The sequence below is a fragment of the Poecilia mexicana genome, unplaced genomic scaffold (genome assembly GCF_051168715.1).
Source record: "Poecilia mexicana isolate PSO_F unplaced genomic scaffold, ASM5116871v1 scaffold_18, whole genome shotgun sequence".
NCBI lineage: Eukaryota > Metazoa > Chordata > Actinopteri > Cyprinodontiformes > Poeciliidae > Poecilia > Poecilia mexicana.
Window position 1 is genome coordinate 1,428,752 of NW_028263387.1, and position 13,183 is coordinate 1,441,934.

General features: G+C 43.7%; 1 protein-coding gene across 3 annotated transcripts in view; it reads right to left on the reverse strand.

Annotated features, from left to right (window-relative positions):
- Window positions 1–13,183, reverse strand: part of frem1a (Fras1 related extracellular matrix 1a) — a 102,372-nt gene that overhangs the window by 48,032 nt on the left and 41,157 nt on the right. For all 3 annotated transcript variants that reach the window (XM_088015451.1, XM_088015449.1, XM_088015450.1), the window contains exon 23: window positions 4,668–4,932. In XM_088015451.1, the coding sequence (XP_087871577.1) occupies window positions 4,668–4,932 (265 nt within the window). The remainder of the gene's footprint in view (window positions 1–4,667; window positions 4,933–13,183) is intronic.

Below are 13,183 nucleotides of genomic sequence, written 5' to 3' on the forward strand. Positions count from 1 at the left end.
TCACCAGAGAGGTGTCCAGGAGGCATCCTGACCAGATGCCCGAGCCACCTCAACTGGCTCCTCTTGACGTGAAGGAACAGCGGCTCTACTCTGAGTCCCTCCCGAATGACCAAGCTTCTCACCCTATCTCTAAGGGAGAGTCCAGCCACCCTGCGGAGGAAACCCATTTCGGCTGCTCATATCCGTGATCTCGTTCTTTTGGTCATGACCCAAAGCTCATGATCATAGATGAGGGTGGGAACATAGATCGACCGGTCAATTGAGAGCTTCGCTTTTTGACTCTTCACCATGACGGACCAGCACAGCGCCCGCTTCACAGCAGACGCTACGCCAATCTGCCTGTCGATCTCCCGCTCCCTTCTTCCCCCATGTGTGAACAAGATCTCAAGATACTTAAACTCCTTCACTTGGGGCAGGACACTCACCCTGACCCGGAGAAGGCACTCTTCCCTTTTCCGGCTCAAGACCATGGCCTCAGATTTGGAGGCACTGATCCCCATCCCCAATAGGACCACATCATCCCCAAAAAGCAAAGATGCGATCCTAAGGCCACCAAAATGGATCCCCTCAACATCTTGGCTGCGCCCAGAAATTCTGTCCATGAAAGTAATGAACAGAATTGGTGACAAAGGGCAGCCTTTGTGGAGTACAACTCTCACCAGAAATGAGCCCGACTTACTGCCGGCAATGCGGACCAGACTCTGACACTGGTCATACAGGACCTGACAGCCCGTATCAAAGGGCCCGGTACCCCATACTCCTGGAGAACCCCCCCCACAAGGCTCCCTGAGAGATGCAGTTGAACGCCTTCTCCAAGTCCACAAAACACATGTAGGCCGGTTGGGCGAACTCCCATGCACCCTCCAGGACCCTGCTGCGGGTGTAGAGCTAATCCAGTGTTCCACGACTAGGACGAAAACCACACTGCTCTTCCTGAATCCGAGGTTCGACTATCCGGCGGACCCTCCTCTCCAGGACCCCCGAATAGACCTTACCAGGGAGGCTTAAAAGTGTGACCCCTAATTTTGCTAAAAGTGAATGCTATCCTATCAACATGGCTGCATTAAAGCTTTCACACTCTGACATTCCATTTAAGTTGAGCTGCTCTGGTTTTAAGTACCTGGGTGTCAGTGTAACAAGATCATTAAGTTCTCTTTTCACTGCTAATTTTTTGCCTTTAATTTCTAAAATTAAATTGGACCTCCAAAGATGGAATAGTTTACCTCTCTCATTTATAGGTAGAATCAATGCAATTAAAATGAATGTTTTACCCAAATTATTATTTTTGTTCAGTAGTCTTCCAATGTTTCTGCCAAAACATTTTTTTTAAATGTTTTTAAAAATGTTTTAAATCACCCAGGATCCGCAAATCCACACTTCATAGATGCAAATTCAGTGGTGGATTGTCACTCCCAAACTTCCAGCTGTATTATTGGGCAGCCCATATTCACAAAATTTCATTTTGGTTTGGATCCTTGGACTTCCCATGGTGGAAGTTGGAGGTACAATCATGCTCCCAAACCTCACTAATTGCTCTTCTCACTTCCCCTATTACATCCAACCCCTCTGGTTTTACAAACAATCCAGTAGTTCACTCTGTCTTAAAAATTTGGTGCCAGTTTAGGAGGCACTTCAAATTTAACCCAGCATCTACACTTGCTCCTTTAATGAAGAATCACTTGTTTCAACCAGCACTCACAGATCCAACCTTTTTGTCATTAGGTAATAAAGGGCTGACATGTTGTAATGATTTTTACAAAGAAGCAGCTTTGCAGACCTTTCATCAGAATTTCATCTTCCTCCTTCTCATCTATTCCGGTACTTTCAAATTAGACATTGTACCAGGGCTCTGTTTCCAGGTTTCCCTTCCAGGCCGCCGAACTTGCATTGGGAGATATTTCTGAGCTGGGATCCTCATTAAAGGTCATATATCTCTAAAGTTTACAATGAAATTATGTCTTTTGATTCTTCACCCATTACCAAGGTTAAGGCGGCTTGGGAGCTCGAACTGGGTCTAAATTTGGGAGAGGACTGGTGGAATGATGCTTGTAAGAAAATTCATTCAAGTTCAATCTGTGCTCGACTTTCTCTTATACAGTTTAAAGTTCTCTTCAGGGTTTATCTCTCTAAAAATCGATTGTCGCAATTCTTCTCCTCCGTTTCTGACAATTGTGAGAAATGTGCGCCTTCCTGTAATTTAACTCGCATGTTTTATTCCTGTTCATCACTCCATAGTTTTTGGCAGACCTACTTTGATACAATGTCAAAGATACTTTCAGTGGTCATTAAACCCTCTCCCCATGTTGCCATATTTGGGCTTCCAGTTAACTACAAACAGTTCACTTCTAATCAATTGGATATTTTAGCATTTACTTCCTTATTGGCAAGACGCCGTCTTCTTTTCCATTGGAAACTAACTAAACCACCCTCTAGCAGTCAGTGGCTTAAAGATACCATGTCTTTTCTAAAATTGGAGAGAATTAGATATTCAGTGAAAGGCAGCTCAGCTAAATTTTATAACTTATGGCGTCCTTTCATGACATTCTTTCACTGTCTTCAGTCTCTTCTGCCGGATTGAGTGATACAGCCCACCCTACACCTTTCCTTATTTTTATTTATTTATTTATTTATTTATTTATTTATTTATTTTCCTTCTTTCCCACTGTTTTCATTAATTAATTTATTTTTTCTTCAGTAGGTTTGTACATGTTGTGTCTTGTTCACTTATGTAAGAAAAAGAAAAATACTCATAGGAGGTAAATTGTATGCCTTTTTTCATCTATATACTTTTGACCTCTTCTGTACCTGTGTTTTGTTCTTTTCTATCGATGCCACAAAGAAGTTGTTTACCATATGGCATACTATGTCGTTAATAGTTAAAATTTTGCTTGTAATCTCTCCTTCCCTCCTAATAAAATATTAAATAAAAAAATAAAAATTAAAAAAAAAGTGTGACCCCTTTGTAATTGGAGCACACCCTCCAGTCCCCCTTTTTTAGCAGGGGGACCACCACCCCAGTCTGCCAATCCAGGGGAACTGCCCCCGATGTCCATGCGATATTGCAGAGTTGCGTCAGCCAACACAACCCTGCAACATCCAGAGCCTCAAGGGACTCCAGGCTGATCTTATCCACCCCCGGGGCCCTGCCACCGAGGAACTTTTTAACCACCTCGGCGGCCTCATCCCCAGAGTTTGGAGAGCCCAACCTAGAGTCCCCAGGCTCAGCTTCCTCAATGAAAGGCATGTTGGTGGGATTGAGGGGGTCTTCAGAGTATTCTGCCCACCAGTCCACAACATCTCGAGTAGAGGTTAGCAGCACAACATCCCCACTATAAACAGTGTTGGTGCTGCACTGCTTCCCCCTCCTGAGTCGCCGGATGGTGGACCAGAATCGTCTCAAAGTCTTTTTCTATGGCCTCTCCAAACTCCTCCCATGTCCAAGTTTTTGCATCAGCAACCACCCGAGCCACATGCCGCTTCGCCTGCCGGTACCCATCAGCTGCTTCTGGAGTCCCAAAGGCCAAAAAGACCCGATAGGACTCCTTCTTCAGCCTGACAGCGTCCCTCTCCAAAGGTGTCCACCAACGGGTTCAAGGGTTGCTGCCGCGACAGGCACCGACAACCTTGCGGCTGCAGCTCCGATAAGCTGCCTCTGCAATGGAGGCACGGAACATGGTCCACTCAAACTCAATGTCCCCCGCCTCCCCCAGGTCGTGTTCGAAGTTCTGCCAGAGATGTGAGTTTCTTTATCTGAATAACAAAATCTACTCACCAATATGTTTCCTATTCACCCTGTCTATATTTATGCCTACCTCAGTCAAAAATTATGGCACCTAGTGATGTTAAATTTGAAGTCCATACTTTCAAGGCCAGTTCACCACTTCTGTTTGATTCTCCAAGGTTTGATCCATTTTTTTTTATTGCTGACATAGATGCTCAGACTCTAATGTGTCTCTGTGCCTGTGAGATTGAGTATTCACTTCCCTTTTGTACTGGAAATCCCGCCACCATGAACAAAAGGCGGTAAAGCAATGATTTCAGACTTGTTTGAAGAAGCTCAGACAAAATCAGTTTCCCTCTTCCGTTTTTTTCTGTACTTCTGTGCTCCTACATAAGTACACTGCTTTTTTTATTTTTATTTTTATTTTATGTTTTTTTGGCTCAGGCTACCTTTATTCAGACAAGAAAAGTCAGACAAGAAAGTGGATAATGAAAGAGGGGGAAGACATTTGGCAAAGGACATCAGGCCAGGACTCAAACCGGTGTGGTCTATGTCAAGGACTAAGGCCTCCATACTTGGATTGTGCTTCACCCCTTACCCCAAAGTAGATGTGTTTTACTTTGCCACTGTGTCAGTCATTACATTCCTGTCTAATTGCTGTGGTCAAACAGTTGGAGACGCAGTCACAGGCCTTCACTAGAGGTCTGCAAGGCTCCATTAACTTTAACGTGTTCTTATTGTTGTGTACATCCTTCACTTTCTGTCAAATCAGATGCCAAATCAGATCTGGTGTGTCTTAGGTTTTTAAATCAATTGTTCATAAAAACAGCTTGCACTTCTCCAGTGTCACATACATTCAACTGCTGAATAGGCTCCTTTGTTGTGCCCTTTACATATTATGAGATCTCATAGTATGCTTAAAAAGCTTATAGGTATTCCCACTCACTGAAAGTTCTCCATTGCTTTGCTGGCTTGGTTGTCATGGACGTAAGCAACAAGGTTTGCTGCAATGTCCATTTGGCTGAAGGTGGAGATGATCACTCCTGGATGTTTGATGTACTCTATGTGCCCGTGAGCAGGTGGGTTGGTGATAACATATAGAAGCTCCTCTGGCTTGTCTGTACCGTCTGTGGCTAGCAGAACGTCAGTGGTGAGAACAACACGCTCACCACGACTGACATTTACTGGTTTCACAAAGATGGCAATGTTTTCTGAAATCACAAGCATAAGAAATATTAGTTATAATTAAAAGCATGTCTGTGTACAAAATGTAGTCCTATTAATCATACCTACTGTGGTTCCACAAAAACAACACAAAATATTGCTACCATTCATTTGTTACCATTCACCATTCATTGCTACCATTCATTTCCTATGAGGTGTAAATCACACTCCGCCAGTCAAGCAACTGGCGTTATTCGTGCATGTGAAATTTCAAGCTCGTATACATTGACATGCACATGTGGGTCAGCAACCGAAAACAAGAAAGTTGAAAAATGTTAAATCTTTTTTGCTTTCTGTGCCTTCACGATTGTGTCCCATGCGTTAGGTTTCACCCGAGATGGAGGAAACCTTTGCCAGTTGGTGTTTCTATAAATGCATTAAAATTGTGTGTAATGGGATATTGAAGCTCCATTTGTCAACCTACATCCCTGTTTGTTTAATGCAGTAAAATTGATGCGCAGGATCAGGCCATATAGAGCATATAGAGCAAAATACCCTACTGCTGTGTAGTGTTGCCTGTTTTAGGGTATATGGCATGGTAAGTATTGGCAAACCTATCCTGAGGACCAACTCCCCAACTGGCCCTGTCTTTTCCCTTAGAGCACTGACTGGGGCTTTGAACTCCCCAGAGATCACTGCCAAAGAAAAGCCCCAGCTTCGACCATATGAGACATATGAGAGTTTGGGGAGAACTCTGGCCAGCCACGCATAGTGACCACCCACCTACATCCCAAAACCCAAGGATCCCTCAGATCAGAGGTCAGCATCCCAAAATGTTGAAAGAGCCTTATTGGACCAAAAAAACAAAGAACAAATCTGTCTGGAGCTGCAAAAAATTACAAGCTTTATATAAGACTTATAATGAAGGCAACACATGCTTTAAGTGTTTATTTAACCTATTATCAAAATGACTAAGTGTATATAATTAGCATTCATAATTAAATGTTTATTTTCCCTGCAGTGCGTCCTGGACGGAATGACGTACTACGTGACTACTCTGTTGCGGTGTTTTAAATTTACCTCCCGTTACAATATTAATGTATTATGTTCGTTGCATTGATAAACTTAAATGAGTGCAATAAAGAAATTAGATTTTTCATGTCATTTTTATTATTGGAAAATGTTAAGAATGACTGTGTCATGATTGTCCTCCTACAAAAACCATATTAAAACAATAAATATATTTCCCACCCCCATCTTTTTCCATTTTCGAACATTTTTGAAAAACCTCCAGAGAGCCACTAGGGAAGCGCTAAAGAGCCGCATGTGGCTCTTGAGCCATTTGTTGCCTCAGATAAACCAGGAGCCCAGGTGTTAGCAGGCCCTGGTCAACATCCCAAATAAATAACCCCAAATTTAGCTCTTCATTTATTGTACTCCCTTTTTGCACTTATTGCATTTACGTAATTTTATATTGTATAATATGTGATGGACTTTCAACGCTCACGTGGGCAATGACAGTGAGACCTGGAGGGTCGTGGTTGGGAGGAACGGCCCCCCCCGATCTAAACTCGAGTGGTGTTCTGTTGATGGACTTCTGTGCTCGTCACGGATTATCCATAATGAACACCGTATTCAGGCATAAGGGTGTCCATATGTGCACTTGGCACAAGGACACCCTAGGCCGCAGTTCGATGATCGATTTTGTCGTCGTTTCATCAGATCAGCGGCCATATGTCTTGGACACTCAGGTGAAGAGAGGTGCGGAGCTGTCCACTGACCACTACCTGGTGGTGAGCTGGCTCCGGTGGTGGGGGAGGAAGCCGGTCAGACCTGGCAGGCCCAAACGTGTAGTGAGGGTCTGCTGGGAACGTCTGGCAGAGTCCCAGGTGAGACGGAGCATTAACTCCCATCTCCGGCAGAACTTCGAACACGTTCCGGAGGAGGGACATTGTGGGCCTGTGGGCGGAATACTTCGAAGACCTCCTCAATCCCACCAACATGCCTTCCATTGAGGAAGCTCAGTCTGGGGACTCCGGGTCGTGCTCTCCAAACTCTGGGGACGAGATCACTGAGGTGATTGAGAAGCTCCTCGGTGGCAGGGCCCCGGGGATGGACGAGATCCAGCTGGAGTTCCTTAAGGCTTTGGATCTTGTAGGGTTGTGTTGGCTCACACGACTCTGCAAATTGCATGGACATCGGGGGCAGTTCCCCTGGATTGGCAGACTGGGGTTAGGGCCCGCCCAAATGCAAGTAGGTTGCTTAAATTTTAGTTTACTGAAATATCTCTCCCCACGAGCAACAGTCATAGGCAATGTGCAAAATACACATAAAGCAATCCAGACTTCTAAAAAAATGCTATGTAGTTGGATTTTATTCAAGCTGCAGTGTAACTTAAAAAAAAAGCTGTCACCATGACAGTCTGTTATGAAACAGATAATCTGTGAAAACAATCAATCTCCTCCACCTCCTCCCTGAATTACTATTGATAACTAAAGTAATGCAATGTTCTGGCCAAAACAACCAATCAGAACCAGGAGGAGGGTCTTCATGCCGTCAGTCAACTTCATTCACTCACTGCTAAATGTGCTAATGGTGGAGAAACAACATGTCATTACAGGAAAATCATTTATCTGCTGTCATTGGTGGCTATGCTAACTAAACTGAGCATTCACAACAGGCTATGCTAGCTGCAGCATAGCACAGAGTGAGTATCTGCAGTTAAAGTTTTACATCTAGACTCTGTAACATCAGAACAGTTAAAGACAGACTTTAACTGTTCTGATGTTCTGACCAGCAACATGAGATTGTGATTGACAGGACTAAAACTCTCCTGCCACTGACTGGTTGTTTCTAGCACTGGGAGGAAGCTGAGGAAATAGATTTTTCACAGATTATCTCTCATACCATACTGTCACAACATAATGATAGTTTTAACAAATATGTGAAAAAAATTCTATACAAGTTACATTCGGTACCTTTAATTTCACTTAGGAGAGAGCAGGTTAGGAGGGACGTGGGTTAGAGCTGCTGCTGACTGACTCATCTGTTAATTGTGGTAAAAGGTACAGGGACAAGTTAAATATATGTATATCTTAGTATTTCTTTTTCCTTAATTCATTAAATGCTAGTGAAAAGGAGGCAAACAGTAGTCTGTTGCTAAGCTAACTATGCTAAATGGTTGATAATCTCATAGTCTTCCCACCTCTCGGAGAAAAACTGGGTTACAAATTGACACTCTTACCTCTATCTCTCCCTCTATCTATTATCTATCTCCAAATAAATTGTGGAGGGCCCCCTGTCGGTCAGGACTCTTAGAATTGTCATAACTTTTCCCCCTTATATGCGCCCCTGTACACAGTAACTTGGATACGTAACTTTAATCTGATTATTGGATTGTAAGTAGTAACTCTCAGTGAAGATCAGCAGGTGAGACTAACTGAGCTGCTCTTAAAATACCAGTCTCTCTTTGCAGCCAATGATACAGACCTTGGCCAGCTCTCTGCTGTTACTCACAAGATAAACACTGGAGACGCAAGACCTGTGCGGCAGCCAGTCAAATGGACACCACTGGGCTTCCAAGGTGAAGATGAAAGGCATCTAAAGGACATGTTGGAAGCTGGAGTAGTGGTACCATCATCTTCTGAGTGGGCTTCACCAGTGGTACTCATTCGTAAAAAAGATGGGGGTACGCTTGTGTGTGGACTATCGACGCCTAAATGACCTCACTCTGAAAGATGCTTATTCACTGCCGAAGATGGAGGAGTGTCTTGATGTGTTGGGAGAGGCTACCATCTTCTCTACCCTGGATCTCCAATATGGGTACTCGCAGAGCTCTGTAGACCCAAACGACCGCTGCAAAACAGCATTTATCACCCGCTATGGTCTCTATGAATATACCAGGATGCCCTTTGGCCTATGTAACACACCTGGCACCTTTCAGAGAGCCATGGAGCTTGTTTTGCGAGGGTTTCAGTGGAAGATTCTCCTTATCTACTTGGATGACATTATTGTACTTGGCAGAGGTGTAGAACAAAACCCACAACATTTAGCTGATGTTTTTGAACGTCTCCGTAACTACGGTCTAAAGCTGAAGCCAAAAAAAAGTCAACTACTAAGAGACAAAGTGCTCTTTCTTGGACATGTGGTCAGCGGAGAGGTCCAAACCCAGAGCTGATTAAAGATGTACAGGAGTGGCAGCCTCCCACTAACACACAGCAGCTGCAAGCTTTTTTAGGACTATGCAACTATTACCGCTGGTTTGTATCTGGCTTTGCAGAACTTGCTGCTCCTCTTAATAGTCTCCTGAAGAAAAAAGCTGAGTTCCAGTGGGGTGAGGCCCAGCAAAAAGCCTTCCTGCAACTTAAACAGGGACTGACGGTCGCACCTGTCCTGGCTTATCCAGCAGCTGATGGTGACTACATCCTGGACACTGATGCTTCCAGTTATAGCATTGGTGCAGTGTTTTCACAGGTCCAGTGGGGAGGAGGAAAGAGTCATCTCATATGCAAGTAACCACCTCACTCCTACACAGCAGAGATATTGTGTAACCTGAAGAGAGCTGCTGGCAATCATAAAATACACAAGACAGTTCTGCCACTTTCTCCTGGGTAGAAAGTTTCTTCTTCGAACAGACCATGGAAGTCTAGCTTGGCTCTTTCGCTTCAAACACCCTGAAGGCCAACTGGCTTGATGGCTTGAAGAACTAAGTCAGTATGATTTTGAATTTGAACACTGCTCAGGCTGCAGAAGGTTCAACAAACTGTGACTGCTATCAAGCGGGCAAGGATGTAATGGAGCTCCCCTGCAGAGGATGTTCTCACTGTCAAAGACTGCACAGTTGGCAAGATTTGAGGAAGATGTTGATGATGTTGTCCCACTCGTCATAAGGCATGTGACAGTGGAAGAAGTTGGAAACGGCACACAGGAGCAGCACCAAGCTGACCCTATATTATCGCTGGCAGAATGTGGGTAGCTTAAAACCTTCCCTCCTGCTGTTGGTCCCTGCTTCATTGCAAATGGAGGTCATGCAGGCCTGCCATGACCCACCACTTTCAGGACATCTAGGTGAAACAAAGACCCTCCAACGTCTCAGGCAGAGCTTCCATTGGTATGGCATGGGAAGTGACCTCCGCAAATACATCCAACAATGCCCCCAGTGCAAAGGTCTGAAGTCAAGCAGCCCCTCAAAGAGAGCTAAGCTACAAAGTTACCAGGCAGGAGCACCTATGGACTGGTTGCACCTTGACATATTGGGCCCCTTTCCCATCTCAAGCTCTGGAGACAAGTATATTCTTGTCATCATGGATCAGTTTACGAGGTGGATTGAGGCTTTCCCAGTTCCAGACCAAGGAGCAGAAACAACTGCCAGAATGTTAGTCAACAACTTCCTAGCTCATTTTGGAGCCCCATTAGAGCTCCATATGGACCAAGGCCGCAACTTCGAAAGTGTGCTTTTCAAAAGTATTTGTCAACTTTTCCAGATCTCCAAGACCAGAACCACTCCATACCATCCTGCTTCAAACGGGCAAGTGGAATGATTTAACCGCACCCTTCTGCAGATGATCCGCTGCTATCTAGACCAAAATCAGAAGAACTGGGACGAGCATTTGCCTCTTCTAAAAGCTGCATATCGCAGTGTACAGAACTCCAGCACTGGATTCTCACCAAATATGCTGATGCTGGGGAGAGAAGTTCATCAGCCACAGGACCTCTGGCTTTGTCTTAGAGAACAAACGTGGATTGAAAAGGACCCTCTGGAGTATGCTCATGACCTTGAAAAGACTCTTAGCGAAGTCCATGACATGGCACGACAGCATCTATGTGGAGCTCAGCTCAGACAGAAGAGGACCCATGACCTACATGCCAAACAATGCAGTTACACTATGGGGTACCTGGTCTATGTAAAGGACAACACAAAGAAGTTGGGCTTTAGTCTCAAGTTACAGCCCCCCTGGAAAGGCCCATGTATTAATATAGCCCAGCTTGGACCTGTACTATATGAGATCTTAACACAACGTGACAAAAAGGTGATGCACCACGATCAGTTGAAGCCTTACACAAGTGATGTCATACCAGCATGGGTCAGACGACAAAGACATGTGGTCCTTCCTCAGTGCCAAGATGTAGTTCCAAAACACATGACCACTTTCCCTACACCAGCACAAGATGAGCCTGGAAGTGACAGCGGAAGGAAAGCTCTGGTTGGGTCGCCAAAACTGCTAAGGCAAAAAGGCAAGCGTCAGGTTGCAGCTCGCAGAAGAAGGTTGGCTGTGCAACATCGGGAGCAAGATGAACTACATACCTCTGGATCTGAAGACAAACAAGGACCCCGTGTTCAAAAGACTCTTAAGGGTTGAGAAATACGGGCCCCTGCCCGCTATCAAAATGACTGGACTGAATAATTCATTAAGAGATGAGTTATGCTAAAGTTCCAAGCAGGGTGTTGAAAGTTAGAGAAAAAACAACAAAAAAGGTTTGCTCCAGTAACCTTAAAGTTTGCACTAGTAATGTTGCAAGTGTGTATTTGGCTGTAAAACGTAGCCATGCCATAGTAGTTTGATGTTCTTTGAAAGGGGCCGGGAGGAGGTAGTGTAGTACTTGTATGTATCTGCTTATGCCTGCATTATTTCCCATACTGGCTAGGCCGCTCTGAGTTTAAGTGTGTTACTATGCATTTACCTCGTTAACGGAACTCTGCATGCAGCAGTTGTGTGTTCCAGGGGGAATGTTTTTTTGTGTTAGTTCTTGATGCTCGCTGACTCTGGTGTGGACGTGTAAAGTTTGTCTACATCGGCGTTAGAGCACATAAACCATCCAGCTGTACTCCTGTTTGGTTATCTTCATTAAAGGAAGATTAACACTATTCCCTTCTGGAGTGGTTATTATCCCGCACCTTTACAATCCATCCGTGGCCACCGTTAACAATATGTTACCTGTGAATGACATCGAGCCACATCGAGACTAATATGAACAGCGCAATAAACGTGAAAACAACCACGAATGAACGTATCTATAAAGTTGTGCATCTAAACGCCATTATTAATATTAAGATAAGTGTCACAAATCTGTGCAGTGGTGGGACATCTGAGTTATGGAGCGGCTGGAGGAGCGCTGTGAGCTGCGCTCTGACACAAAATGCAGGTCGGTAATGCACAACCAGGAGGCTGGGGCAGCTGGGACGGGAGTGTTTAAAATCCTATTTATAGTTTTCCAGACAATTCTGGAACGAAAACACTCACAAAAAAAGTTTTTTTTGTACTGTTGTGACCGTGAAATAATTTCCCCTTCAGTTCAACCTTATAAGTGGAGACACATTCTTGATGTTACCATTATAAAATAACTTACAATTAAGTATTGGCAAAGATCAATATAATTTTCATAGGTGGCGGAGTGTTGTTGCTAGCAGCTGCTGAAAGTAACTAAAAAAGTTTCTTTAAATGTAACTTAGTTACTTTCCAAATCAAGTAATCAGTAATTTAAGTTACTTTTTCAAGGAGTAATCAGTAATCCAATTCAAGTTACTTTTTCAAAGTAACTATGCCATCACTGCTTGTTTATATAGTCAAAAAAAATCTGCTTAAAAGTACAAGCCACCACATAAATTATTAGAATTCCAATGTATTATATATGCATTTTTTAGACTGAAATTGACCAAAATCTAAGACGGAGTTTTGGGAAGAAGACGGCGGTCGTTCCTTTATTCACTGAAGCTATTCATGTTTACAGGTTAGTAGTTAAGCTGGTGAAAACTGTCCCCCCTAAAATGTAAAGTGACAAATTAATTTGGTACTGATTTCAGAATCACATGCTTAGACGTTCAAAAAGAGTGATTTCTGTAATAATTACAGTTAGCGAGATTTTAGCTATAACGGCTATTTTAGAGATGTATCTATAAGCTGCGTTCCACTCCCCATCCAACTTTATTAAGGTTACGGAGGTATCCTGACGTGTTGTGTTCTGTTGTTATCTGTTAAAAGGAAGAGTGATTAATATGTAGGAGTGTTAAAGTTACTCCCAGCTACATGTCATCAGTTCTTATCAGAGCTTAAATATTTATTATAGATGTTACAATTTTCCTTACTATGTAATCGATTCCACTGTACAGTCATAACTGTATGACTGACTGAGTCAGTCATACAGTTATGACTGACTCAGTCAGTCATAAAGCACTCCTCCAGCCGCTCCACAACTCAGATGTCCCACTTCACAGATTTGTGACACTTATCTTAATATTAATAATGGCGTTTAGATGCGCAACTTTATGGACACATTCATTCTGTATGACTGAGTCAGTAA